The 27,221-nt window shown below is 42.8% G+C and overlaps 1 protein-coding gene across 5 annotated transcripts; it reads left to right on the top strand.

Moving 5' to 3' along the window:
- Positions 1-909: 909 nt before the first annotated feature.
- EZH1 (enhancer of zeste 1 polycomb repressive complex 2 subunit) lies at positions 910-26,501 on the top strand. 5 transcript variants are annotated; one of them, XM_033089489.1, is made up of 20 exons: positions 910-966; positions 8,696-8,823; positions 8,949-9,077; positions 9,990-10,109; positions 11,459-11,579; positions 12,566-12,742; positions 13,688-13,790; positions 14,257-14,420; positions 14,803-14,894; positions 16,679-16,859; positions 17,119-17,315; positions 18,772-18,863; positions 19,816-19,856; positions 20,349-20,474; positions 21,492-21,670; positions 22,184-22,279; positions 22,700-22,781; positions 23,255-23,335; positions 23,754-23,838; positions 24,121-26,499. In XM_033089489.1, exons 1-20 carry the CDS (start codon positions 960-962, stop codon positions 24,179-24,181), a joined length of 2,262 nt encoding a protein of 753 aa, XP_032945380.1. In that variant the 5' UTR covers positions 910-959; the 3' UTR covers positions 24,182-26,499. The 5 variants fall into 5 exon arrangements, with proteins under 5 accessions (XP_032945380.1, XP_032945381.1, XP_032945382.1 ...); XM_033089490.1 differs by lacking the exon at positions 910-966 and adding an exon at positions 1,383-1,686; XM_033089491.1 differs by lacking the exon at positions 910-966 and adding an exon at positions 1,806-2,069.
- The last annotated feature ends 720 nt before the right edge of the window (positions 26,502-27,221 follow it).

Genomic DNA, 27,221 nt, shown 5'->3' with positions numbered 1-27,221 from the left:
TATTAACTAATCTACGGACTGTATTCTAATTTCATTATCCCACCGGTATCCTTTTTCTGGACCAGGACTCAATCCAGGATCACACGTTACATTTAGTTGTCACGTCTCCCCCTACCTGGTACAGTTCCTCACCTTTTCTCTTTCACGATCATGCCATTTTTTGAAGATACTGGTCAGTTATTTTGTAGGTTGCCCCTTAGTTTGGATTTGTCTAATGTTTCCTCATGATTTAATTCAGCTTATGCGTTTTTTTCAAGAATACCACAAATGTGATTTTGTGCCCTCATTGCACCATCTTGAGAGGTACCCAATCTAATAAAAATATCTCATCACTAGCGATGTTAATGTTGATCACTTGATCAAGATGATGTCTGCCAAATTTCTCTCCTGTAAAGTTAGTTGCGTTTGTAACTTCTAGGTATCTTCTGAGGAGATCCTTTGATACAAGGCTAATTTGAATCTAGGTAACTAGAAAAACTATTGACAGAAATGGGGGAGTCAGGTGTAAATCAAGCAAGAAGGGTTACTTAGAGCCCATATGAGTCTTTAAGGGTATTGGTAGGTGTGAGGGATCGGTATGAAGGGGTTCCAAGTTGGCTTCAAATACTGAAGTGAGATGTGCCTTGTCACCGGCATGTGAGGATGGTACAACCCTGGATAAGGTCTTTAAGAAGATATTCGTGGCTTCTCGAAGTTTCGAAAGAGCTCTTCCTGTCCCCTGATAGCGCCGCCTTGGAAACCATCGGGCTCGGGCTGCACCACCTCGGACTTCTGAGTTCGGGGGAGGGGGGGGTGTTGGTGCCAAATGACAGACGTGTGAAAAAGGAATCTCAGGTGGCCCAACCTGCAGGGCGGGCGGCGCAGTGCGCACGCGCCGGTGGAGGCGCGGGGCGGGGCCGCGGCGCGGGGGCGGGGCCGCGGCGCGCAGGCGTCCTAGCGGCGGGTCCCTGCGGCTCGGGATGGAGGGTGAGTGAGTAAACAAGCCCGGGCCGGGCTTTGGGGCCGGGCCTCGGCACCTCGCCACCCGGGACCTGAAAGAAGGAGAGGCAAAGGGGTCAGGGAATTGGGAGGAAGCGGAGGGGCACACTGCCTGCCTGGCCGGGGTTAGCGGGGCGCCCACACCCGCTTCCGAGGACTTGGGGAAAGGGGGCGACCAGGGGAGAGAGCCCCTGGCGAGAACGCTTCTGAGGCCGGGAGGGCGGTGTGTCCAGGAGGAGGAGCGGCGGGGGCGGGCCCGGGGACGGGGAATCCCGTTAGAGGGCGGGGTGGGCCGGGTGGGCGGGAGCCCTGGCTTATGGAGGGCGCGGGTGGGCGGTGGCACCAGCGGGGGCCCTTAGCGAGGTGGACTCCCAGGGACCTCGGGCTGTGCACCCTGAGGGCCAGACACGGGTGCTCGGCTTGCGATGACTTTGGGGGGTGTGGAGGAAAGGGTGTCAGTAAAAACAGGGTCGGGACTAGGGTGAGGTGAGTGAGGTCCTGAGGTGCGAAGTGTAGGGGACGCTCACTCGGGACCGAGCCCAAGCGGAATCCTCCTGAGGTTTTGCGCCCTGGGCGCCCCGCGAGCCTCACCAGCCTCAGTCCTGAGTTACGAGGCTGCTGCTCTGCAAATTTGGTCTCGCGCCAACCCCTGCCCACTCCGGGATTCTCCTGGGGATCAAAGGGAAAGCGCCGTGAAGCAAAAGCAAGGTGTTGTATTTGGGACATGCCTGTTACCGTAGGAAAAGTGGGACAAAATTATTTAGGTAAAAAGTGACTACTGAGAAAGTGTTTCGGGGGCGGGTATGAGGAAGGGATTTGGAAGGACGTTAGTGCCGCGCGGGTGGAATATTGAGAGCCAGTTTTTACGGGTGAAATGTAAGATTGTAAACGGAGTAATCTAAGGCTAGAGGGGTGAGGATGAGGAAAGGAGCCGAGGTGAACGAACAAACTGCGTGCGTAGGAGGACGGCATTCACTGTGTGGTCTGTTCCTCCGGGTTCGCTGCCCTGACGTCTTTGAAGAGAAAAATCCCCCACCCGGTGCCTTTAAGTTTTGGAAACTGGCGTTGAATGAAGTTTCCAGCCTGAAAAGGTGCTGTCAGAGGTTTCTGTGAGAGCTTGTCCCTTTTAAGCCTTGGAATCCCCAGGGCTGGGTTGATGTGGCCTTGATAAGAGCTTACTTGCTTACATAGAAGAAAGTGTGTGTTAGAAGATATGTATACTTTTTAAAAATCACATTTATAGTAAAGGAAAGGACCATATATAAAAATGTAGTGATCGTATTATTGTCAAGGTTTATGGTAAGTGTGTGTGTATCACAGTGTGAATTAACTCTCCAGGGCAGGGATGTTTGTCTGTTTTATTCACTGATGTACCCTAAGCACCTAAAATAGTGCCAGGCACACAGTAGGTGCTCAATACAGATTTGTCGAATACATGAATAGTAGGCAGATCTCTGGGGCTGGATCCTAATTCTGTTACTAACTGGCAGAATGCTTGTAGTCCAGTCATGGAACTTGATGCCAAGAACTTGATGCCAAGGTACAAGTTTTGTTTTTTGTGGGTTTTTTTTTTAAGATTTTTTTTATTGGGGAAGGGGAACAGGACTTTATTGGGGAACAGTGTGTACTTCCAGGACTTTTTTCCAAGTCAAGTTGTTGTCCTTTCTGTCTTAGTTGTGGAGGGCGCAGCTCAGCCCCAGGTCTAGTTGCCATTTCTAGTTGCAGGGGGCACAGCCCACCATCCCTTGCGGGAGTCGAACCAGCAGCCTTCCGAGTTAGGAGCATGGAGCTCTAACCGCTTGAGCCACCGGGCCGCCCGCCAACGTACAAGTTTAAAACTCCCCGAGGTTGAAATGACCTCTTCATTATGGTATTACTTTAATTCTCTTTGAAACAGCACTAGAATAAGGAGCCTAGGATTAAAAAATGAAAATTTACTCCCCAAACGACTTTTGTGAGAAGGGAAAAGGTCAGAAAATGTAATCAGACTTGTTTCTCTTATCTTACTTGCCATTGAATTAGCACGCCTTTAAAAAACCATTTAAAATATTAATTTTGTCTGTTTAGTTTTTGATATCTGAAATCTGGCTTTCTTAGTCCTGTGGGTAACAGTTCCTGCCCTTGATTTGTGCTTTATCTGAAACATGTAACAATTCATTTAGTTACGTAGTATAACTTTTTTCTGTCTTGGCCTAAGTCTTAAAAGTTTCTGCTTTGTTAACTAGCGACTTCCCAAAAAAGGTTTGAGGCAGCAACACTAAAAGCACATTACATTTCTACATCGGGTAGTTAAACTAAAGAGAAAAACGAAAAGGCATGTGGAGAAAGGTGAGAATTATTCCGGTTAGATTAGGATTGCAGAGGAGGGTATATGGGGAAAAACTGCTTTTAGGGAATACCTCCATTCCAGAAAGTCCTCGGCTTTTTTTTTTGTTTCGTTTTTAATTTGTTCAAATTGTGTTTTGGGCTCCTCCTACCCCTTTGGTCCATCAGCCTGTCAGTGGGATTTCAGGGCTCCAAACTTTAAAATTAGGAATTTCTTAATGGGTAGTTGGAGTTTGTGGTGTGTTGTGTTCGCTGACACACTTGCCCTAATACTTTGATTCAAAAATGGAACAACTAAAAAGTCTTGATTTTGTTGAATTGGTAATGAGCAGTCTCTAAACATTAAGCTTTATGCTAGCTTAGTACAGAACCAAGGTAGGGCTCCAGCCTGTTCCGAGAGGGCCCTAACAGGGCCTTTATCTCTTCTAAATGAGCATTGGATATCCTAAGGGCCAGCATTTTCCTTTGTGTCTCCTAAAAACTAATCCTGCTTTGATTTTTATCACCATTGTCTCCAGTGCACGTGACTTGATTCTCTTCATAAAGCAACGCTAGACAGTATTAATGCTATAACTTTATATAAGAAGTCAGGGTCACAGCTTCCTATTAGTAAGGTTTTTTCCCTATGTGTATAGTGCCCAGAAGCGCAAACTAGTAACAAATATAAATACCTTGGAGAAGTGGAAGGATACAAATTAAAGATGTGCTTAATAGATCCTGATTGATCTATCATTGTGTGCACTCCACTACAGAGTTGATTTTAATGGGGATATTGAAATTCGTGATCACCAAAATGACTCAATTGTGTGTGACTAGAGTTCTTTGCAGAGGTAGGTTCACCCCTACTGTTTATGTTTCTACTCCACCGTGAACTGAAAAGGGAAGAATGGCATGGAAAAGTTAAAAGTCTACAGTGCCATCGCCTCAAAGCCTTACTTAGCCTGCTGGTTAATAAAATTATTTGTTATAAAAGAGAAAGTAGTCAAGACATTGAACTTGCCCCTAAGACAAGCTATTTCTGCAAAGGGGCAACTTTATGTGAATAAAGGAACTTCATAGTTTGGAACTTTTATATTCTGCTCTCAGTCTCTGTAAGTTTAAGAATATTGTTTCTTAAATGTTTTATCCCAAAACATTTCCATAATGTTTTCCCATTTCCAGCTAGCGACAGACTACATTCTAGTTTTAGCCTTGGAAGCAAACTGAGATCCAATTTTCTAGGGAAAGATTTCCAAGTTTTTATAGCTTTCTTTTCCTGTAGAGATTTAACATGTAAATAAGGTAGTTCTTATTTCCAATTATCAGTCTTTTTTAAAAATAAACTTTATTTTTTTTAGAACTGCTTTAGATTTACAAAAACACTGTTGAGATAGTACAGGGAGTTCCAGTTAAACTCCACATCCAGTTTCCCCTGTTAATAACATCTTATATTAATTAGTACACATATAACAGTTTTTACAGTTAATGAACCAATTTTGATCATTCTACTATTATTCATTCTGAAGTCATTCAAGAGTTTTTTTAGAAAGGTAAAATTGCCTACAGATTTTTAATAGTAAGTCTCTAGAAAATACTGGATTGCTTTATCGTCAAGAAAGACTTTTTTTTCTTGAATCAGTTTTATTGAGGTAAAAATTTATATACGATAAGTTAACCATTTTACGTAGATAGTTCAGTGAGTTTTCACAAAAGTACATAGTCAAAATAACCATCACCATAACCAGTGTATAGAACATTTCATCATCACAGAGTAGTTCTTTATGCTTCTTTCCTTTTAATCCTTTTTCCCAACTCCAGCCCCTGGCAACCACTGATCTGCTTTCTAGAAAAATGTCATGTAAATGTAATCATATAGTATGTAATTTTTGTCTCTAGTTTCTTTCACTTAGCATAATGCCTTTGAGATGTGTTGTGCATGTTTAGGAACTGTTCGTTCCTTTTTATTGCTGAGTATATTCCATTGTATGTATATACTGTACTTTGTATCCATTCACCAATCCTCAGATATTTGTCTTGTTTGCACTTTTTGGCTATTATGAATAAAGATGATATGAACATTTGTGTACATGTCTTTGTGGGGACATCCATTTTTATTTCTCTTGAATAATTAGAAATTGTGTGCCAGGTTATAAGGTAAGAATATATTTATTGGGGAAAAAAAACCCAAAACTGGCAAACTGTTTTGCAAAGTGGCTGTACCATTTTGCATTCCCACCAGCAATGTATGAGGATTGCTCTACATACTCACCAGCAGTTGGTATTATCAATCTTTTATTTTAGCCATTATGATGGGTGTGTAATAGTACATCACTGTGGTTTTAATTTGCATTTACCTAATGACTAATAATATTGAGCATCTTTTGTGTGCTTGTTTGCCACTCCTGTATCTTTTTTGGTGAAAGAGCTGTTCAAATTTTTTGCCATTGTTTATCTTATTAAGTTGTAGGAGTTATTTATATAAAGGCTTATTTTTTTAATTTCTTGACCAAAGCAGCATATGTTTTGGAGTTTATTTTCACTGTGTAGGTAAACATAATGAAAAGCTCTTAAGTAGTAGCTAATGCTTAATTGGAATATAAATGCTGTTTTGCATGTCTAAGTAAGTGAAGAATACATCTAGTAGAAATATAAAGTATTGTTTATGTGCCATTCCCTTTGCCCAAGACAAATGAACCCACTTCTCTAAATCTGTCCTATTATAGTTAATGCTGACTGTTTTGTTTGTTTGCTTTTTTTTTTTTAAACCTTTGAAGTGATAGTTGTTGGTTAGTGTCCAGATGCTCTCAGAACCCGTCTTATGACTGTGTTTCAGGTGTTTATTTTAATCATACCTATCTGTTCCAAATAGTACATCTCATCTTTCTCATACACTCAGTGGGGACTGACCAACTGCCAAACAGACTTTCAGAGATGTTGAAGACCCATTAAAAAGCTAAGCAAAATAAATATTGACTCAGGGTCATATGAGATTCAAATATCACTTTTTATTGTAAAAGAAGGAAGTGTGGCTTATTTTGTATTATGATTGGTTAAAACTCAATGGCATTTTTGTGTAGCTGTGTATACTCCTCTGGCCAAATAAACTACTTGAGTAAAATTAGCAATAGTGCCATTAGTTACTGGACTATTGTGTGTTTACTGTCATCTCTTTTGACAGACTGTAGGAGATCACATTTCAGTTATAACTCCTTTCTGTAATAAAAATATTGGTATTTTTCTGTGGCTATCTCCCCTAAGAAAGCCACACACACACACACACACACACACACACACACACACACACACAGCTGTGGATTGTGTCCTTTTCCAAATGGAGGGAGCAACCTGCCCTATGCTTACTATTTCAAAAAGAGAAATGACTTCCAAAAAGAATGGAAGAGGGATTGCAATTAAAACCCATTTTCTTAGGAGGTTACGATGTCTCAGTGGATTGTAATCTGTAACATTTGGGTCATCTGCATCTCAATTAAGGTAACCTAAGTTTTCTGAGGAAGGCAGTTTTGTCCTACATTTGAACCATTTTTCATTTTCTGGAGCAGAATATTATTAAGCTTGTTCAGGGCAGAAATTATATGAACAGCTACTTAATATTACATGTGAGTGTGGTGTATGTTCTTAAATAGTTTTATCATTTAAAAAAAAAAAAGAGTCCCTCTTTTGGCCCCATTCCATAGAGGAATGAGAAGTATTTAAAAGACGTAGGAGGAAGTGAGATGGTGCCGTTTGTAGGAAAGAAATTCAAGTTGTCTTAATTTTTTTATAACCCAGCACCTTAGTACTCTGGGATTCAAATTCTTAGATTATGTTGATGTTTCATTCCCTTCTTCCAGAGAGATAATATTTAATTCACAGGGAATTTTGTTTTTAAGAGCTTGAATCACTTGATTGAGTTTACAGTAAACACAGTGAGTCTTTGTCTGCTTCTTTGCTATTCCTTCCTTCATTTATCTTCTAAATTTCACATACCATTACTCTGATCCATTTGGTTTATCAAGTGAAATAAAGTCCATGTGCATGAGATAGCATAATCATGATCTGATTGTGGCATGTGTGTGACAGTGGGTTCAACTTTGTTGTTTCACCCCTGTGCTGTCAATTCTCATAGGAAAAAACAAAACAAAACAGGTAATTTAAAAATGCACCTTTAGAAGAAATATGATATTAAACTCCAAAAGAAAACTTTTTTCCCCCAGAAATTTAAAAACTCAAAGCCTGAAATTTTAATTTCTATTTCAAATTTTGGCTCTTCATAGCTGCTTGTAATGTTTTTAGAATTTTCAAATGTTACGTGAAATAAATAGAACTAGTTCTCCAGGAAACCTAAGTAGTGAGTATAGAGTAAAAACATAATCATGTAGATTTTATTGAATTTTTATACTTAATGTTGTTCTTTCTCTAAAATATTGTTAGGCCTGTGGGCTGAGCCTAGAAATTGGTTCAGAAAAGCAGGTTAGTCAACTTGGTAATTGTGAGAGTATATTTGTACACATGACTGGAAGGATAGAGTTTAAGAAAATAAAGGACCTCTCCCAAATGGCATCATGTATTATTGAAACCTGATTTACATGCAGAAATAATTGTGGCAGAGACCTCAAAGTCTTCGTAGTTGTGGGGGAGTGTCTTACTAACGGTATCGGTATCTAAATATGCTTCACTGACTTAAAACCACTATCTATTCTCTTTTGAAAAGCTGAACATTTGTTTTGCCTTTATGTCTTACCATTCCTCTAAAGAACAGAAGGCACATTATAAAACCCAACACTTCCCCTTGTATTCTGTGAGGTAGGTAGAGTGTATAATAATTAGTACTTCTTTAAAACTTTGAACCTAATTCAAACACACACACACACACACACACACACACACACACACACACAGTTTTTTGCAGTGTTATATATTTCCCTATGTCTCTCTGTTAACCTGGAGATGAAATTATGCTGTTGTCATATCTGACCTTTATTGCTAGGCATGTGGTAAATTTAGATAATTTGACAGGTACAGTTTTGTAGTATGGATCTTTCCATGAAGCTCTTTGATATTAACTTAATTCTTGCTGAATATTTCTCTTAATCAGGATAGTGAGTAGGCTTCCAAATTTCCAAGTAATCCAAGTTTCTAAATATCTGCAAGAGAACTTCTTGAGTGCTAAATTAAAAACGAAGTACCAGAGGAAGGCAGAGGCTAAGCTTTTTGGTAATCTGACCAGGAATTGCTGATGTAAAATCTTTTAATTGAACTTTATGTTGAACTCATAGATTTGGGTTCTTTAAGTATATGTTTTCATGAATAAATGTAATGGGAATGAAAGCATAACTGACCATGTTTGTTTGAGTTCGAGGAATGCTTCATTTTCAGGCAGTAAAATGCTCTTTCTCATCCCTGTCTTTCTTAGATTACAGCAAAATGGATATACCAAATCCTCCCACTTCCAAATGTATCACTTATTGGAAAAGGAAAGTTAAATCTGAATACATGCGACTTCGACAACTTAAACGGCTTCAGGCAAATATGGGTGCAAAGGTAAAAAATAATTCCCCAGTGAAAGGTTTTATATTTTAATATATTGATCCAATGTGAAAGGTTTGGATCTTTTTTTTTAAACTCTTCTCTTGAAATCCTAACAACTTTTTTCTTGGCTTTGCTAGGCTCTGTATGTAGCAAATTTTGCAAAGGTTCAAGAAAAAACTCAGATCCTCAATGAAGAATGGAAGAAGCTTCGTGTTCAACCTGTCCAGTTGATGAAGCCTGTGAGTGGGCATCCTTTTCTCAAAAAGGTACTTCTGGGTGTCTAAGCTCGGCCTTCCTCTCTTCCTTGGATTTGGATTTGTGATTAGAAAATGAGTAAGGATAATGGATACAGCTATTACAGTCAACATTGAATAACCAGGATGGTAAATCTGTAGCTGAAAGAACTTTTTCACCTATTGTTCTCCTCAGTTAATGCTCATAATCATGAGGAGTGTTTCGTAGAAAAATGAGACATTGACTGTCTACTTTCCTGGGCTCTGTGTCCAGGCTTCAAAGCAACCTTTTTTGTGTGCCTTTGGCAGCTCAGGTACTTTGATATTGAGAAAAGGAATGCCCTGGATAATGGACAGGTGTATATTGATCAAGGGACATCCCTTATTGTAAATTTACAAAGCATTCTAGTTTCTTAAAGAGATAATATTTTTAAAATATAAAAAGCTGGTAGTGTATTGAGAGCAATTTTGTTTCCCAAAGCAGAATATGACTGTAATTCCTTTGCTTCCCTTTTAGTGACCCCATCACCTGTGCAGCTAAGCTGACATCCACCCTCTTAAAGTTTAGGTCTTCAGGAAAACTTCCTCATCTTCCCCCTCATCTCTTAGGACTTTCAGAGGCCCTTTGCTGTTGTGTATAGCCCAAGGAGACCAACAGTTTTTAGATGGAAACAAATGCCAAGTGTAGGATTTGAAATAAACATCCTTGCGTGTGGGAGACACTATGCAGGACTTGGGAGGGGACAAAGGTGAATAAGAGATAGTTGCTGCTTTCCACCGGTTTACAGTGCAGTGGTTCCTTTTAGGAATCGACCATTACAAAATCCTCAGCTTATTAATTTGCAAGAATTAGAAGGCTACTGCGATCATGTTGGAAGGAAACTACAATTCTCTCTTGGGTTGTGTGCTTCCCTTTCCCTCTCCATGTTGTTGCTTATATTTCAGTGTACCATAGAGAGCATTTTCCCGGGATTTGCAAGCCAACATATGTTAATGAGGTCTCTGAACACAGTTGCATTGGTTCCCATCATGTATTCCTGGTCCCCTCTCCAACAGAACTTTATGGTATGTATTGAAAACACTGTGATTGTTTAAACTAGATGATTTTCTTATGTTGATATGCTGGCGCTCCTCTTAGGGTAAATATTGTCCCAGTACACTTAAAGCTTGGACATGCAGGGCAGAATGCTTTTGTAATTTATTTACTCTAAAAAGTATATTGCGAATTGTTGTGACTTGTTAGATTTTGTGTTCTCTGAAGTATACTTTCTGGGTCAACGCTTGTTCTTTTTTGAATGGATGAGACTGGGCAAGACTCCAGGTTTCCCATATTACCTTGGCCCAATTATGTAACATGTGCACTTAAGTGCAGTTTAAATCAGGCAGTTGAGGCTTAAGCATCTTGACAGCTCCCTGCTGATGGCGCAATCTTTCCTGAATCCCCTACAGACAAGATGCTATGAAAGAAACTGAGATAAAGGAGGCATACAGTGATCCACAAGGCTTTCATCTGGGCCGATGTGCTGACTTCTACTAGGATTATTTGTGGTCCTGATAATCAGCCCTCTCTAAATACTGCCGGTGCTTATCATCTGCCTGGTGACAGATAGCATTTCTGCTGACTGGAATAGGATATAGGTTTACAGAAGGGAATCCTCTCTTGGAATAAAACTTTAGAGTCATTTTACTGTGATACTTGAGTTTAAGAATGACTGTGTTCTCTGTTGAAGCCCCTCCCAAAAAATCCGTTAATATTGCTTATTGCCAGAAAATATTCATAGTTCACACTGTGATTGACTTTAGGTTCCCATGGTATATGATTGATATGAGTGGTAATCATAACTTTTTATTCTGATTATGGGAGATTAGTCTTACTGTATATAATACAATATCTAAAACGTTTATGGTTGCCCAGATTCTACTCTAAATATTCTAGTTTTATTTGAGTATATTCTTGGAAGCCTTTTTATTTATGTTTCTCTACTTATGAAAAGAATTAGAATTGAAGACTTTTTAGATTGTTTTTAGGAGATATTAATACCTATTTCACAATGATGTTTAGTGGATAAAATGAGATAATAAGTGTAATCATTGTGAAAAATAAATGTGATATCAAATTTTAGGTGTTGGTGGAATGCATATCATTTTTAGTATCATGACAAACGTTTGGTAGTTAATATCAAGTAGTTAAACTTTTTTTTTTCCCCAAAAAAAATTAGTATTACCCCCACTTCTACTTGAGGTTTCATTGGCAAAACAAAATGGCCAGTCTTTAAAATGCAGGAAACCCTGTGATCAAAGTCATTTGTGGGAAATTCAAGCAGCAAAAAAGGCTCAGCAAAAAATTTCATGAAACAGAAAAGAGGAGATGCATAGTGAATTCATGGAACGAATCATGTCTGGTTTGATTTCAGGTAGAAGATGAGACAGTTTTGTGTAATATTCCCTACATGGGAGATGAGGTGAAAGAAGAAGATGAGACTTTCATTGAAGAGCTGATCAATAACTATGATGGGAAAGTCCACGGTGAAGAAGGTAGTGGTGCTGAGCTCTTTGGGAAAAAACTTTGTTAGAATGGTGCCTCTTCTTTAGTCCATCATTATCTTCCTTTTATCTTCTGCCTCATGGAATACACACTGAAGAACATTTCAGTGTCATCACTTGGCTGGAAATAAAAATTTTATGTTAAAAATATTCCAGTTAAATTTTAAAAGGAGTTGGGACATGAAAGGATAATATAGTAATCAGTGGCTGGAAAGAAAGTACAGATAAGTTTGATCTTAGAAGTTTTCCATAAACCCATCCAAGGCCATTTGTTCTTCATTGTCCTTACTCTGAGAACGGCTGAGAGCATGACCTCTCTGTCCTACTTTGATCCAGATATGCCCTGGATCTCTCAGAAGTTGGTTATAATATCGTGACTTTCCTAAAAGCAAGTCATTTGGATTTAGTTGTAGTTCTGGAAAAAGCTGTCAATGTGTAAGAAGTGGGAAGATGGAAAGAAACTCCCCACTGATTTGCAAACCAATGGCCTCACCTGCTGTTTGGACAATTGAGGGTCCTGTTGTTGATATGCATTTATCCACAGCGCCCCCTAGTGTTCAAATACTTTCTCCTAAATTGTAGTATATGTAAGTATGATGTTAGAAAAAAATGTCTTGATTCACAGGAGTCATCAGCAGCAAAACCAAGTTCATTTTCATTTTATCATTCTTTTTCTATCCCATTTGTATTGTTTTCACATTGTTGTGAGATTTTGGACCATAAATACAGATTGACTTGTGACTGAGGAAGTGAAGTACCCCATTAAGAATAAAGCCTATAACTGGATTTCCCATTCTAGCCTGCTGAACTGTTGCAGTTGTAAGAGCCAATCAAATGATTGTAACTCCCTGGTTGTCCATATGAAAGTATGTACATGTTATCTATCTGGGCCTGAGAGTGAACATAACAAAACATTCCTAGGAGCACTAATGGAGTATGAAACAACCACTGTTCGTCCTTTAATCCTGACGTTGCAGACATGATCCCTGGATCTGTCCTGATTAGTGATGCTGTTTTCCTGGAGTTGGTAGATGCCCTGAATCAATACTCAGATGAAGAAGAAGAAGGGCACAATGACACCGCAGATGGAAAGCAAGATGACAGCAAGGAAGATCTGCCAGTAACAAGAAAGAGAAAACGACATGCTATTGAAGGTAAGTAGCACCACTTCCTTATTCCACTTAGAAAGTAACAGGGAGAGGGAAGAAGCAAAAAATAAAAGCTTATTGCTTATTAAAGGCTGTTGGTACCTGTCATTGGTCCACCTAAAAGGAAAAAAATGATCATTGACTAATAGCTTAAGCTTGTGACCTAGCTGAAGAAGAAGGTACAAGAACTTAGAGAATAATCATTGTTCACGTCTGATTATAAAAATGGTGTGTTTGGAAAACATGAAAAGTTATGAAGAAGAAAATAAAATTACCTTATAATCCTGCTACCTAGGAATAACCAGCATGTATATTTCCTTTTAGACCTAAAAAAGGTATACTCGTGTGTATATATAAAACTAATACAATGTTATATGTCAATTACATCTCAATTTTTAAAAACTACATATAAATCAACCTATTTGTATATGTTATGCGAAATTGGTATCATGCCGTGTGTATGTTTACACACATATATAATTGTATATCCCTTTTTATTTAATCTTATATCATGAGTACTTTTCCATGTTGTTAATGTTTAATTACTTAATGTTTAATTGTACTCTGTTATTTAATTGCACTATATGTTCAGGGACATAGTGTCTCTCTCATTATAACTAAGTTATAGTATCGGTCTTTTTCTTCACCACCAACATTATGATAGGATTCTTCTGTATTCATGTCTTTCCATGAAAACTCTGGTTTTCACCTCCAGATTCTATCTTGGAATGTGGATTTTGTTGTTCATATGTAGATGATTCTGATTTCCTTATTTACTGGTAGCCTGTTAGATAAGTCCAGATAGCCTTGACCTTCTTTCTATAATCCCAAACAGTCAATCAAAGCAGCTCTTATCAAAGTGCTGTGACAAAAGGAAAATGATCAAACAGCTTTGCTTGCATATTTTGATTATAGATAGCATGCAGAAGCTTTTTGTCTTTTCAAATTCAGGCAACAAAAAGAGTTCCAAGAAGCAGTTTCCAAATGACATGATCTTCAGCGCAATTGCCTCGATGTTCCCAGAGAACGGTGTCCCAGATGACATGAAGGAGAGGTAGGGAAAGTTGCGCCCCTCAGGCCATACAGAGTGCTCAGGCAAAATTTTTATTCAAGCCTATGTTTGGTTAATAAAAAGTCTTGTTTATGGTAAGTGCATTATGATTTGCCCTCACTTCTGAGTACTGCTTACTTGCTTACCTCTAAATGCCCATTTCCATATTAAGTGTCATTGTTGGCTGGCTTTTGAGTAAGTCTGCGCAGAGAACTTTTAAAATTCTGCCTTTTTTCTGGAGAGTTACTCCAGCACCATGCTTATCAAAGCTTTCCCTTCCCTTACGTTCAGACACATGCCCAGCCCAGGATAATTACAGTGTTATATATCATTCCGTCATCAACAAGTCCCATGACAACATTCATCTTCCCTTGGCAGACCGTACGTGGATGACTGTCAGTACTCAATCTGTATTTTCTCAGTGGAGACATTTCCTTGGAAGGAACTCTGTCTCTCTTTTCTTAAACAGGTATCGAGAACTAACAGAGATGTCAGACCCGAATGCGCTTCCCCCTCAGTGCACACCCAACATCGATGGCCCCAATGCCAAGTCTGTGCAGCGGGAGCAGTCTCTGCACTCCTTCCACACACTTTTTTGCCGGCGCTGCTTTAAATACGACTGCTTCCTTCACCGTGAGTGGGGCTACTCCGAAACTGCTCTCCTGTTTTCCATTCCCAGCCACCATTTCCTTCTCTTTATTTTAGTTTATCAGGTAGAGTTCCGGGCTTCTGATCAGATAATGGTTTTACAAAGGGCCAGTTCTGTTTTCACTTGTTCACTTATAGTGCAGCCTGCTTTGCGTGGTCAGGACAGAATAACCAGCAACATAATTGTTCCTGACTACCTCCCAGCTTTGAAAGGATTGTATTGATACCAGAAATGATTAAATTTCATGCACCTTGATGGTAGCTGTTTATATCTAAATTCTACACTAGCTCCCTAATTCAGTTTTGTTCCTCCCTATCCTATTAAGTGGATAAACCATTGGAAACAGGACAGTGTTGTGTTTTCCAGCTTTTCATGCTACCCCTAATGTATATAAACGCAAGAACAAAGAAATCAAGATTGAACCAGAACCATGTGGCACAGACTGCTTCCTTTTGCTGGTACGTTCTCAAGCTGTTCTGCCATTGTTAACTTTGTTGAAAATTGAGCAGGAAATGGTCCTTGGGCTCTCTGCCCCTGGAACCACAAACCAAGTGAGACAATACATAGCATTCTCGGGGTCATAAAGTGCAAATCAAACATGACTTCTGCTCTTAAAGAGCTTCCAGACAGTGGGGCAGTAGGACTGTGAAGTTAGTCTAAAGATGTGAGGTTTGAAGAGCATTGAAGTCTTTTCTGCTCTAAAGATCATTTATTCAGATTCCAGAGTCTTAAACTGTGTTGTTTGAATTGGAGCTCTCTCTCTGTAACTTACAGAAATGTATATGCACAGGTTTTTTTTTATTGCGTTTTAGAAATCAGTACATATTCAAATATAATGCTGGAGTATTCCCCCTCCAATGTTTTATTAAGAACACTTTCAGTCATGCAAAAAAATTGAAAGATACCTTGTTCCTTGATTTAATAACATTTTTTCCGTATTTGCTTTATTCCTATGTTTATGTGGATGTATCTTTTGCTAAGCTACTAGAAAATGTTGCAGATATTGTGATGCTTGTTTGTTATTTCAGCATGCATCTCCTAAAAATAACCACATTATTTCAGCTAAAAAAATTAACAAGAATTTCATAATATCTGTCCATTCCATATTCAAATATTTTCAGAGGTACCAAGAATAGCTAGTTTTTTTCCAAATCAAGATCATACAGTCATGCGTCATATTTTTTTTATTATGTCTTTTCAGTCTCTTTTCATCTCAAATAATCACTTCACTTTTTTTTCTTTTCCTTTTGAAGAGTTCAGGCTGGTTGTCTTGTAGGATGATCCCATATTCTGGATCTGTTATTTTCTCCTGGTGTCATTTAACTTGTTACTCTATCTCCTGTTTCCCATAAGCTAGAATTACATCTGGAGGCTTCATTATATTTATGTTAAACATTTTGAGTAAGAATACATTATAAGTGATGCTGTGTGTGTCACATTGTAGCATAGGCATATAATATCAGATTCAATTAATTTCAAAACTTCTTTTGGAATTTCCTGTAGGGCCTATAGTATATTGTTCTGAATAGCCTTAGTAATGATAAACCTTTATCCTTTACACATAGATTTAGTTTTCAGAAACATCTAAAAGTCTTTGGGAACCAAGTCTGGTAAGAAAGATGATCAAGCTGAATGACAGTTATTTGGTCTTTTAAAAAAAGCATAGTTATAAAGTAATGAAACAGTATTCTGCCAAGTTTAATATACTGATTGGAGGGAAGTTTCAAAATTAAGTAGTAATATTGTACGAATTGAGGGATTACACATTTTATTATGGAAACAGAGGCAGAGCAGTAGCATGTAAAGAGCAGTGTGGGCTGGGGACAAGGAGGCCTGATTCTTGTACCCGCTCTGGAACAGCTAGCTGTATCCTCGCAAGCGGGTCCCTTCTCTCTCAACTTCATCTCCTCATCCACAGGAGAATGTGTTCTCAAATTCCAAACAGCTAACATGCAAAGGAATTTTAGGTACATCTCACTGGAAAGTTGAAGATGGATGGATTATATCTTTTTTAAGATTACTGTATAGGGTAGTTCTTTTGTGAAGAGGTATAAGTTTGTAAGTTTTAGAATGTTTGTTAAATGGCTATTCTATGGTCACACTTATATGGAACAGAGCAAAAAAATTAAAAAGACAGTAACACTGCACGAAGTACAGATGTTAAAGAAGGTTTGCGATGGTGGGATCAATATGGTGACTCTGGGCCTGTTCCTGTTTTCTGCCTGTAACGTGTCCGTGGCAGGAAGGAGCCAAGGAATACGCCATGCTCCACAACCCTCGCTCCAAGTGCTCTGGTCGTCGCCGGCGAAGGCACCACATGGTCAGTGCTTCCTGCTCCAACACTTCAGCCTCTGCTGTGGCTGAAACTAAAGAAGGCGACAGTGACAGGGACACGGGCAATGACTGGGCCTCCAGTTCTTCAGGTACAGTGAGCAGAAAATGCTCTTTTCTTTCCACACGAGGACTCTGGTAGACCCAGGACCACTGCTAGCCCTTAACAGTACTACGTTTTATAAAATTGGTCATTCTTTCCACAGGTTTACCTATAAACAGTGGACATAAATATTTTTGTTCCTAACTTTGCCACCTTTTAAAGCAGAATGAAGTACTTCTGAGTTTGTGGCCAACTATTGATGAGATCTGCATTCCACCTTCTGTGTCTCTTATTTCTTCCTCTCTTAGAGGCTAACTCTCGCTGTCAGACCCCCACAAAACAGAAGGCTAGTCCGGCCCCACCTCAGCTCTGTGTAGTGGAAGCTCCCTCGGAGCCTGTGGAATGGACCGGGGCTGAAGAATCTCTTTTCCGAGTCTTTCATGGCACCTACTTCAACAACTTCTGTTCAATAGCGAGGCTTCTGGGGACTAAGACGTGCAAGCAGGTACTGTCTGAGGGTAGCAGGTACTGTCTGAGGGTAGCAGGAACAAGCAGTCCTTTCATGCACTGCTCTGTCAGCTGCCTGTTGGAGAGAAGCTGTCTCAGGCTCAGTCTCTCATGAGCCTGTGCTGCTGGGCCAGGAAGTGGGTTCCCCAAACATGGGGCTTCCCGCAAAGGCCAGCCTTACCAATGCTTGAGGACCTGTTCTTCTCCTTCCTGAATTCTTATTTGTCTCTAGCCACTATCTAACTCTTCTGGATGTTTCTACACCCTTTTAGCTTCTTTTTTGGGGGTTTCTGCCTTTTCTTCTAAATGCATATTCATTTCATAGAAGGGACTCCTGGGTCTTTCTGGGGATCTTCCTAGCGTACTCCTGCTCCTACCTCTAGCCGCAGCCACTGCTCCATCCATCAATGTCTTCATTGCTTTATTCTCCTAACGTTCTATCACTAGATTTTCTAATTACCACCTTTAGTAGCTAGGACTGGACCTCGCCCTTCTCATCATACCATCACTAGAATCACAGTTTGATAGTCGCCACCAGTGTTCTGGAGGTAGGAAAAGCCTGCAGTGAGAAGACTCAGGGGATGGACAGGTGGCCATCCCCTTCCCCACCTGAAGAACAGGTACGGGGAGGCAGGTGTCAGGGCCAATCTGTCCAGTGAAAAAGGAACACCAGAGCTTGAGCCTTGCTCACTTGACTCCCTAACTTCTGGAGGAGTCTCTGTGGCCTCTTCTTCATGTTCCTGTTGTTAGAACAAGCAGTAGAACCAGGAATTTAAGTGCCCTTTGCTTTCATTGTGGAGCTCAGCCTATATCCCCAAGGCACAGGTTCTTAACGTAAAGATCTATCAAATTGGGTACAAAACAATCTTTGTGTGTATAAGCAAAATTCTGAGTTTTGTGCCTATAACCAAAACAGGAAAGAAAGAGCCAAAAACGAATGCTTTAAGGGAAAAAACACCATGAAAGGGACCTGGTCTTCCTAAAATGCTGTCCTGCTGAAGTAGTTAAAGCTCTGACATCTGTCTACCAGCAGAGGGAGCCAGTGCTTAGCCGGGTGGTACTATTTATGTCAGGTCTTAACACTGTTACACAAGGTACACAAAGTTGCCATTCCTAAGAGGAGACAGATAACTAAGTGTTGGTGAGAATCAGCCTAAAAAAAAAAAAAAAAAAGAATCGGCCTATACAGGGCTTGGCAGGCAGAGCAGTAGATGAAAGCTACTGACCAGGAAAGCTCTAACTGTGCTCAGTATTTCTCCTTTCTCGAATCAGGCCAAATACTTAAGAATTAACTCAGAGCCAGTGTCAGTGTCTCTCCCTGACGGAAGAGATGCTCGGTCAGCTGCCTTCAAACTCTCCAGAACCCTCCCAAGCCCAGCACCTGGCTGGTCACTTATATATAAGACCTCCTAGCTCAAGAAGGAGTGACAGGTCTTTTCGGATTTCTCTTCTAGGTTTTTCAGTTTGCAGTCAAAGAATCACTTATCCTGAAGCTGCCAACAGATGAGCTCATGAACCCCTCGCAGAAGAAGAAAAGAAAGCACAGGCAAGGGTCAAACAAAACATTTTCTGTGGCCAGGCTGTTCCCTGTGCTCTGACCTCCCCGTGGACTTTCCATCTGTCTCCCTCTTTAGCTACTGCCCATCCATTTGGCATTGCACAACGGAGGGCCAGCCTTCCCAGTGCTCCCTGCGGGTCTGTGCCTTGGATCAGCCAGCCATTCCCCTGTCCCTAGATGCTGTGCATCACGAGATAACTATCTGGTTTTCTATTTAAGCTCCTGGCCTGTGGAACGTGGAGCTGGCCTTATGGCTCCACCCTGAGGCCATTTTCCTCCTTGGGTGATTAGTTACTTCTGTATACCCACTTCTCAACCCTGACCAGAGTTATTTTGTTTTGTTTAGTTTTTGGCACTTGTGTTGTTTTTCTAAGTTGCATAACAACATTGTTTTCTAGCTAGCTTTTGCTTAGGGTTGGAAGTTTTTTAAGAATAATTTGACACTCTGCCTGAGTTGGTTCCCTAATGACTATCACCTACTGAAGGAAGGAACTAACACCGGTTCTAGATATAGAAGGAAGTCCCTGTTCCTTTCAGTTCCCTTTCAGTTTCTTCACTCAGAGCATATTCCTGAAAAGCCTGCTCACCTCCCCGTATTGAAACTCCCCCATATCTCCACCTCCCAAAAGACTAGGAAGAGGCGAGAGGGAGAAACAGTAGATACAGAGGGTTGGGTTTTGTTTCATGTCTGTTTTTTGTTTTATGTATGTTTGTTAAGGGGGCTATTGTTTATGTTTAAATCTTGAGGAACAGGCCAGCTGAGTTTGGGATGGGCTCTAGCTTCTGTGTCCCAGAGTGAAGGCTTCCTGTGAGGGGATTTGGGGAGGATGCTCCCCAATTACCAAATGGCAGTCCCTTGAAGCAGGTCGCATTGTCCTGGACCCAAATCTGCAGAGTCCCCCAGGGCCGTGACCCAGACCCATCCTGGCTCTCTTTTCAGGTTGTGGGCTGCACACTGCAGGAAAATTCAGCTGAAGAAAGGTGAGTTCCACCAGGGCGTTCTTCGGCAGTTCAGCTCGAGGTCTCACCCCTGTGGCCATCCCTGCCCCACCTGCAGCTTCACTTGTTGACCCTGTACCTCTTCCGCAGGTTGCAGATATCTCTGCAGCAGCTGAGAACAGCTCAGCTTCTCACTGCAGCTGCGAAGACCTCTTAGGAGGTAGAGTTCTGGGCCTCGTGGTCTCTGGCTTTCATAGTGTGCCATTTGCCAGGTTCTCGACGTCACTTAATGTTTGGAATAGCTGCATTGTAGTCCCGGACCATTTCCACACTCTCCCCACAAAGCAAATCACCCCACTGTAGTTTAGGAACAACCATCATCTAGGATTGCCTCTCACTTCAGGTTCTAAATGTGTGTCCAAGGTTATAGTTAGAACAAGTCTCCTTTGAACCAAGGCCATTGGACACTTGGGAGGGAGGGCAGCGCGGGAGGGTAGGCACAGCAGTGTCCCGGCCTATTCTTTCTTCTCCTAGATAACTCTTCCACACAAGTGTACAACTATCAACCCTGCGACCACCCAGACCGCCCCTGTGACAGCACCTGCCCCTGCATCATGACTCAGAATTTCTGTGAGAAGTTCTGCCAGTGCAACCCAGACTGTAAGAGTTCTGTTTTCCCCTGTAGGCTACCGAAACAGTTGGCCTCATTGCAAACCAGGTTTCCCTCCCCTTCTGCACCTTTTGCTGCTTATGGGCGTTCTGATATTCTCTTTGCTTTGTTTTAAGCATTCTACAGAGGAAATAAGAGACTTAAGAGCTGGAAAAGTCATTTTTAAAAAACCCTTAGGTGTATGATTCTGAAAGTAACAATTAGACAGAACTCAGATGCTTTCCCAACTTTTACCTTCCAGTGCAGAATTAAGAAATATGGGGATCTTTTTCCTTATGGTACAGTCATAGCGTCCCTTTCCAGGGTATTGCTTTACAACTTATACAGGTTACAATTCTGTGTGTGTCTATTTTAGTTAAACATCTGGAGTTTTAACATCAGGTCAGTCTGGATGTTAGCAGAAGGTGGGATAGAGGCTAAAAGTGCTTCTCTTTCGGTTTTTATCCCACCATGTCCTTCCTCTCTCAAGGCAGTGATGGCAGCCCCCAAAACTGGCAGAACTCGGTGCCCAGGCAGCTGTGATACAAGTACCTCCTAACCCATAGCAGATAGCAGTCTTAACCACAACGGAGGGGTGCTTGTGCTGGGGAGGGCAGTGGGTAGAGGAGGGTAGCATAGATGAATGCATTCTCTTCTCAGAATGATTGTTGGTTTGATGTTGAGTATTTACCACTGAAAAGCACTGATTTCATTTTCTTTGGGGTACTGTCTACCTCCCTTCCAAATTCCACCAACAAAGGGAAAGGAGAGTTGTTGGGGAATATCTAGGACATACACCTTCATAGTCAAACCTGCTTTCTGGACTCTCAGGCATGAATGTTGGGAGACACTCCATTTTCGTTAGAAAAAAGTTTGAGTGTTGGTTGATTATTGGGAAGGGAACTGCTCCCCTATTTTGCCAAATATTCTTGAGCACATAACATTTACTTCCCTGCTGTCCCTTGAGTCAAACCTGAGCCCCAACCTTAGCCTGCTTTCTTCTTACCCTTACCTGTCACCCCTCCCAGGTCAGAATCGTTTCCCTGGCTGTCGCTGTAAGACCCAGTGCAATACCAAGCAGTGTCCTTGCTATCTAGCAGTGCGAGAGTGCGACCCCGACCTGTGTCTCACCTGTGGGGCCTCTGAACACTGGGACTGCAAAGTGGTTTCCTGTAAAAACTGCAGCATCCAGCGTGGCCTCAAGAAGGTGAGGGCTTTTCTCAGGATTCTGGGCCAGATAATGGGATGGGAAAGACTAAATCGCCTTGAGTAGCCTCTTCCTACGGGTTCTTTACAGGGTTAATGCATGAAAGTGCTTGGTAAATTCTGAAAGACACGTTTACTGAATTAATCAAGTTTTCTCTCCCAGTGAGGGATCAGAAAAGTGACCCCCTGAACTGGCCAGACTGAAAGGAGCAGAGAGGATGGACAAGTCATTGATGTTGTCTATTTTTACTTGACACATAGCAGTGGTTTCTCACAGACTCAGATCCAGGTTCCCCAGGTCTAGAGGAAGAGGTGTCATGTTTCCTTCCACCACCTCCCTTTTCTGTTTTCCCTCCTACCAGAACAGAGTGGCTTAGACCTTTTTCTGTTTTCAGATCCTCTTACCAGTTGCTAGTTCTTTCCACCCTGTTCCCCCACTGTCCACGTGCACCTTGGGCACACACAGCCCTCATTCACACACCCTGTGGTCTGAGGTTTGACTCCCTTTTCCCAGCACCTGCTGCTGGCCCCCTCAGATGTGGCTGGATGGGGCACCTTCATTAAGGAGTCTGTGCAGAAGAACGAGTTCATTTCTGAGTACTGTGGTGAGGTGAGTGCTGTTGGTTTGGCCCACGTTCTTATCTGGGGAGATGCTGATGAGAAACCCTGACTTTCTGTGGTCCAGGCTTCTGTGAGTTAATCTCTAAATAACTCAGCTGAGTTCTCACGTAACCTCTCAGGGGATCCCACTGAACTGTTTGTAATCCTGAAACAAACCACTCTTCTTCGGCTCTTTGGCAGCTTAGGCCACACAAGCAGGGCAGGTGGGGGACTTTCTTCAGCCTTAATACTGGCCAGCCTGGGTGGGGGTTGGAATGAAATAATCTGAGCTCTATCTCTTACGATTCTTACCATGATACTCAGTAAGCACCTATGTGTGACTGCCCCGTCCCCGTCCTTCTAGGGGCAGGGTACCATGCCCTGAGCAGGCAGCCTGATCTCCCTATTTGTTCCTTGTCTCTCCCTGCAGCTCATCTCTCAAGATGAGGCTGATCGACGAGGGAAGGTCTATGACAAGTATATGTCCAGTTTCCTCTTCAACCTGAACAACGGTACGGAGCCTCTCTCATCCCAAGGTGGTCTTGGGCAGGTCTTCCTACCAGATTTCACTTGCTGTGGTCCAGGTTCAGATCAGCTCTGAGTCTTCCAACAGATGCAGAGAACAAGGTGGTGAGATTGAATTCAGAGACACCATGAGCCACAGTTCACTTGCTTTGGGAAAACATCCATTTCCGGGTTGTGTTTGTAATCACAGCACTGAGCACTTACACCTCAGAAATCTCCCTACCCAGTAAATGGAAAGAGGAGATCCATGATTCCAACAAAAAGGGGGGGCACCTAAAAGGAGTGCTCCCACGTGAGTCGGCATTCTTATGCAGCCTGCTTTCCCAGCTCCTGTTAGTACACTGGGCTTCAATATTCCCACTGGATTGTCATGCTTCTGTTACCATTCGATTGATTTTAAATTCAGGCTCAAGAAGCGGTGGAGTTGCCTGCTGAGCTCATGGTCTTCCTTGGTTTACAGATTTTGTAGTGGATGCTACCCGGAAAGGAAACAAAATTCGATTTGCCAACCATTCCGTGAACCCCAACTGTTATGCCAAAGGTGAGTTCCCACTGACCTGGAATGGGGGTAGAGGATGGATACTTCATTTACTATGATCTCTATCCATTATTCAGCTTTTTTATAGTTGAGTTATTTTTTGTGTCCAAAGATAATCATGATTAATGTCTGGTATCATTTGAGTCCCTCCTCTCTCAGTTTTGTAATCTGCTTTTTTCACTGAATACATTATAAACATTTTTCCCACAAGCATGAGTCTTTTAAAGATAATTCTTTCCCTATGTCACTAACCAGAAAAGCAGATCTAAAAGCATAGCGGCAACTACCTTCGTTGACTACTTTCTAATTCTACTTCGTTTCTGTCTTCACTGGCAACGTTGAGGCAATCAGCCCAGCATCACTGCTGGTTGTTGCCTTGGGGTTGACTAGGAACCTAGCCCTGGGTTTATCCTATTTGCAGTGGTCATGGTGAACGGGGATCATCGGATTGGGATTTTTGCCAAGAGGGCAATTCAGGCTGGCGAAGAGCTCTTCTTTGATTACAGGTGAGGAGCCAGGAATGGTCCTGGGGAGGTGGCCCTAGAGGTGGAAAGGGTGGCTGTGGGAATTGATTTGGGGGCTTAAGGTGGGTGCTAGGGATGAAGGAGAGGGTGTCACAGTGGTCAGGGCGTTTTCTTTGTTCTGATCTCTGGTGCCTTGCCTCCGAACGGGGCACGTGGTAAACCGCCGCTAGGAAGTGAGAGAGGAAGTGAAACGGGAGGAGACTCCATCTTTTTAATCACAAAAGCCTGTATCGTAACCTGGTTCCTCCTCCTGCTCTGGGACAGGTACAGCCAAGCTGATGCCCTCAAGTACGTGGGGATCGAGAGGGAGACTGATGTCCTTTAGCCCTCCTGGGCCCCACGCCAGCGCTTATGGTAGCGGCACTGTCTTTGCTTTCGTGCACACACCACTGCTGCTCGAGTTTCCTGCACTCTGTGTCTCCCACACCAAGAAACCCCCACCCACTCCCTCTGTAGTGAGGCCTCAGCTGTGTCCGGGGGGACAAAACTGTCTCAGTAAGAGGGGAGACAGAGGCAGCTAGGGCTTGGGCTCCCAGGAGCGAGCGTTGCAGAAGTCGGAGACTGCATCTCAGGCCTCAGAGGAAGAGAGCACAGGCTGGAGGTGGGTGACATATACTTGATTTCTTGTCACCCAGGCTGTGGGCCTCCGGAATCAGCTTGGGCAGTTCCTAACGAGCATTAGCCTGTAATTCTAACTTCCAAATCCAGGGTCCTTAAGTAATTGCGTTGCCAGTGTATCTCTCTGTGGTCCTAAGACCTGGAGAGGACAGGCTAAGTGAAATCTAGTACCTGGAGCTTATAAGTGATCTAGGTTAAAGGTGAGCCTGGTGGGCAGCACAGACTGAATTCACTGGGAGAGATTACCTTACAACCTCTTCCCTTCGGGCAGGGTTCAAACTGAAAGAGTGGGTCCTAAGTATAGATACTCAATGGTGGGAGAAGGAAAGCTAAGTGCCGTCCTTCCAGACAGAGAGCAAGTACCAGACAACAGTAGTTAAACTACTAAGCTTGGAGCCCAGCAGGCTTTGAGAAACCTCTGTATATTCTGGAGATGGATACGTTTTCAGATGCCCGGGAGCAAGCGCCAGTGTCCTGTTAACTCCTTCCAAAGTTCTAGCTTAGCAACTGCAGGCAGGCATTATGCTGCTCCTGAAGAAGCATATGGGGGCGGAGAGGGGGGGTGCCGGGCTGGGTGTGAGTGCTCTGGTTCCCTGGACCTGTGCTTGTTTTCAGGCCTTTCATTCCCCTTAGCGGCCAGGCCCACAGGGCCACTGTTACTTATCTCTCCGGGTAGATGGACGTAGGCCTGGACTAGAGAGGGAGAAGGTTGTTGATGTGATATACTTTCCTGTCTGTAGCACCTGCTGTTGGAAAGGGTGAGTTGACAGGATGTGTTTGGAAGTGGGTGAGGGGCTCCCAAATTGCACGTGTTTAGGATGGCATCATGTGTGCACTGCAGACTGGCAGAGGATATTTGAAGTGTTGAGAAGACTACCTGTGCCAATCCATGGTGCCATTCTCTCTGGGATTCACGCAGAGCAAAGCACTTTATTTCTTTTAGAAGGTCTGTAGATTGAGGTGGAGTTTGAGCTAAGATCTCTGGGGTCCTTGCCCAAATCCCATTCCTGAGGGAGTGGGGAGTAGACGGGTGTTAAGATTCTCCTCCAGTTCTGTCTCGTCTCCTGGTAGAGGCCGGAGGAGCTGCCTTGACACAGAAGAATTGAATGAGAATGGGGCCAAAGAGTTTCCCTGTGTCTATGGCTGGTGTGCTGAGCTGGCAGGGAATAAGGAGCATTGTGCTGGGTAAAAAGGACGTGGGCAGGTACAGACTAGCCTAGGGAGTATCAGGGAGCGGGCTTCTCCCTTCTCTCTGGGGAATCAGAGCCTCTTTCCCAGCCTATGCTGACGACTCCCGTCCTCCAGCCCCACTGGCTGTCCCATGAAGCAAGGAGTGGGGTTCCCTCTGGCCAAGCAGCTGCCCAGGGATTTTTGTGGGACGTGCACACGCATACACGCACGCACACACACACTCACACACATACTCTCATTCGCCATACTTGTGGGCACATGCACTCAGCACAGAGCGCCTGACAGAAGCCTCTTCCCACCTGATTGGGCCAGCCCCCACCATGATTCTGAAATCTACATCTACTGTGGTTTGTATTCATTGTATACTGGGGACACTCTCTAGCTGGACTGTGGGCTCTGAATTACCCATAAATTATAGGGAAAACTAGAGACAGATGAAGGAGGAGGAGTTAGGTCTGTTTGAAATGCCTGGGGTTGGCCATGAGGCAATGGTGGAAGAAAATTACATCCAGCCTTTGAGAGGCTAGACTGACGCCACCCTTCCCTCAGTGTGCAGAATCACTGTGGTCGATCCACTCCTTCCCCAGTTGCAGACCACTAATACTCCTGTTCCTCCAGCATTCCCATCCTTTTTCCCTGCTGTCCCCCACCTTTAATGACGGGTCGCAATCCCTCCCACCAGACATGTCATGATGAATGGAGCAGGTGGTGGGGACTGGGGGGGTGGGGGAGGCGGGTATATGTGCAGCTTTATTGCCAGTGAATTTCACGCACTTTAAAGTCCTGTGGCTTGTGACCTCTTATCTGAATAAAGTGGCAGAATCCATTTTGGCAAGTTTTGTACCATGTGCTTTGGAGCTAGAAGGACCCAGGGATGGTGGTACAGGGGCAGGTTTGGCTGAAGCTTTAGCATTCTGATTCCCACTTGTCCACTGAGATCTGGGGCTGGGGGAGTAGAAGGGGTTGGCACGAACCAGTCAGGCTCCTGGTGGCTGATGCAAGGATCTGAGGCCTCCCTGTAGAAATCCCTGAGCCCTCCGCTTAGTTCCCTTAAAACCATCCTCTTTACCCCTAACCATGACACCAGCTACCACACACAGATTGGGCTCTGCCACTCTGCTTTATTAGAATGGCTCTGAGTCAGAGCACAGCTTCACGGTGGAGGCTGGATCAGGCTGGGTAAGTGACCAGCAGACCTCATTGGACGTCCAACACAGGAGAAGCAAACTACAGACCGTGGGCACAGCACAGGACAGGACAGTCGATTGATTTTTTTTCTTTTATATATAAACTGATAATTTAAAAATTAGAGTAATAGAGTTTCTCTAGAGAGACTTTGCAACAAAAAAACGTATATAAAGAATATGACCTCCTGGGCAAATGAAGCAGCATCTCTGAGCGGAGGGAAGAGGGCTCCTCATGCATTGGAGAGGGGGCCCAGCCTCTGGACAGGCACCAAGGCTGTTTGTTGCATATCTTGGAAGAGGGAGGAAGAGCAGAGGGCTGGCTAGTCAATGCGTCTGCATTATTCTCTATGTTGCAAGTGTTTTATGGCT

Source organism: Rhinolophus ferrumequinum, chromosome 21 (assembly GCF_004115265.2).
Source record: "Rhinolophus ferrumequinum isolate MPI-CBG mRhiFer1 chromosome 21, mRhiFer1_v1.p, whole genome shotgun sequence".
Lineage (NCBI taxonomy): Eukaryota > Metazoa > Chordata > Mammalia > Chiroptera > Rhinolophidae > Rhinolophus > Rhinolophus ferrumequinum.
This window is presented reverse-complemented; position numbering and strand designations above follow the sequence as displayed.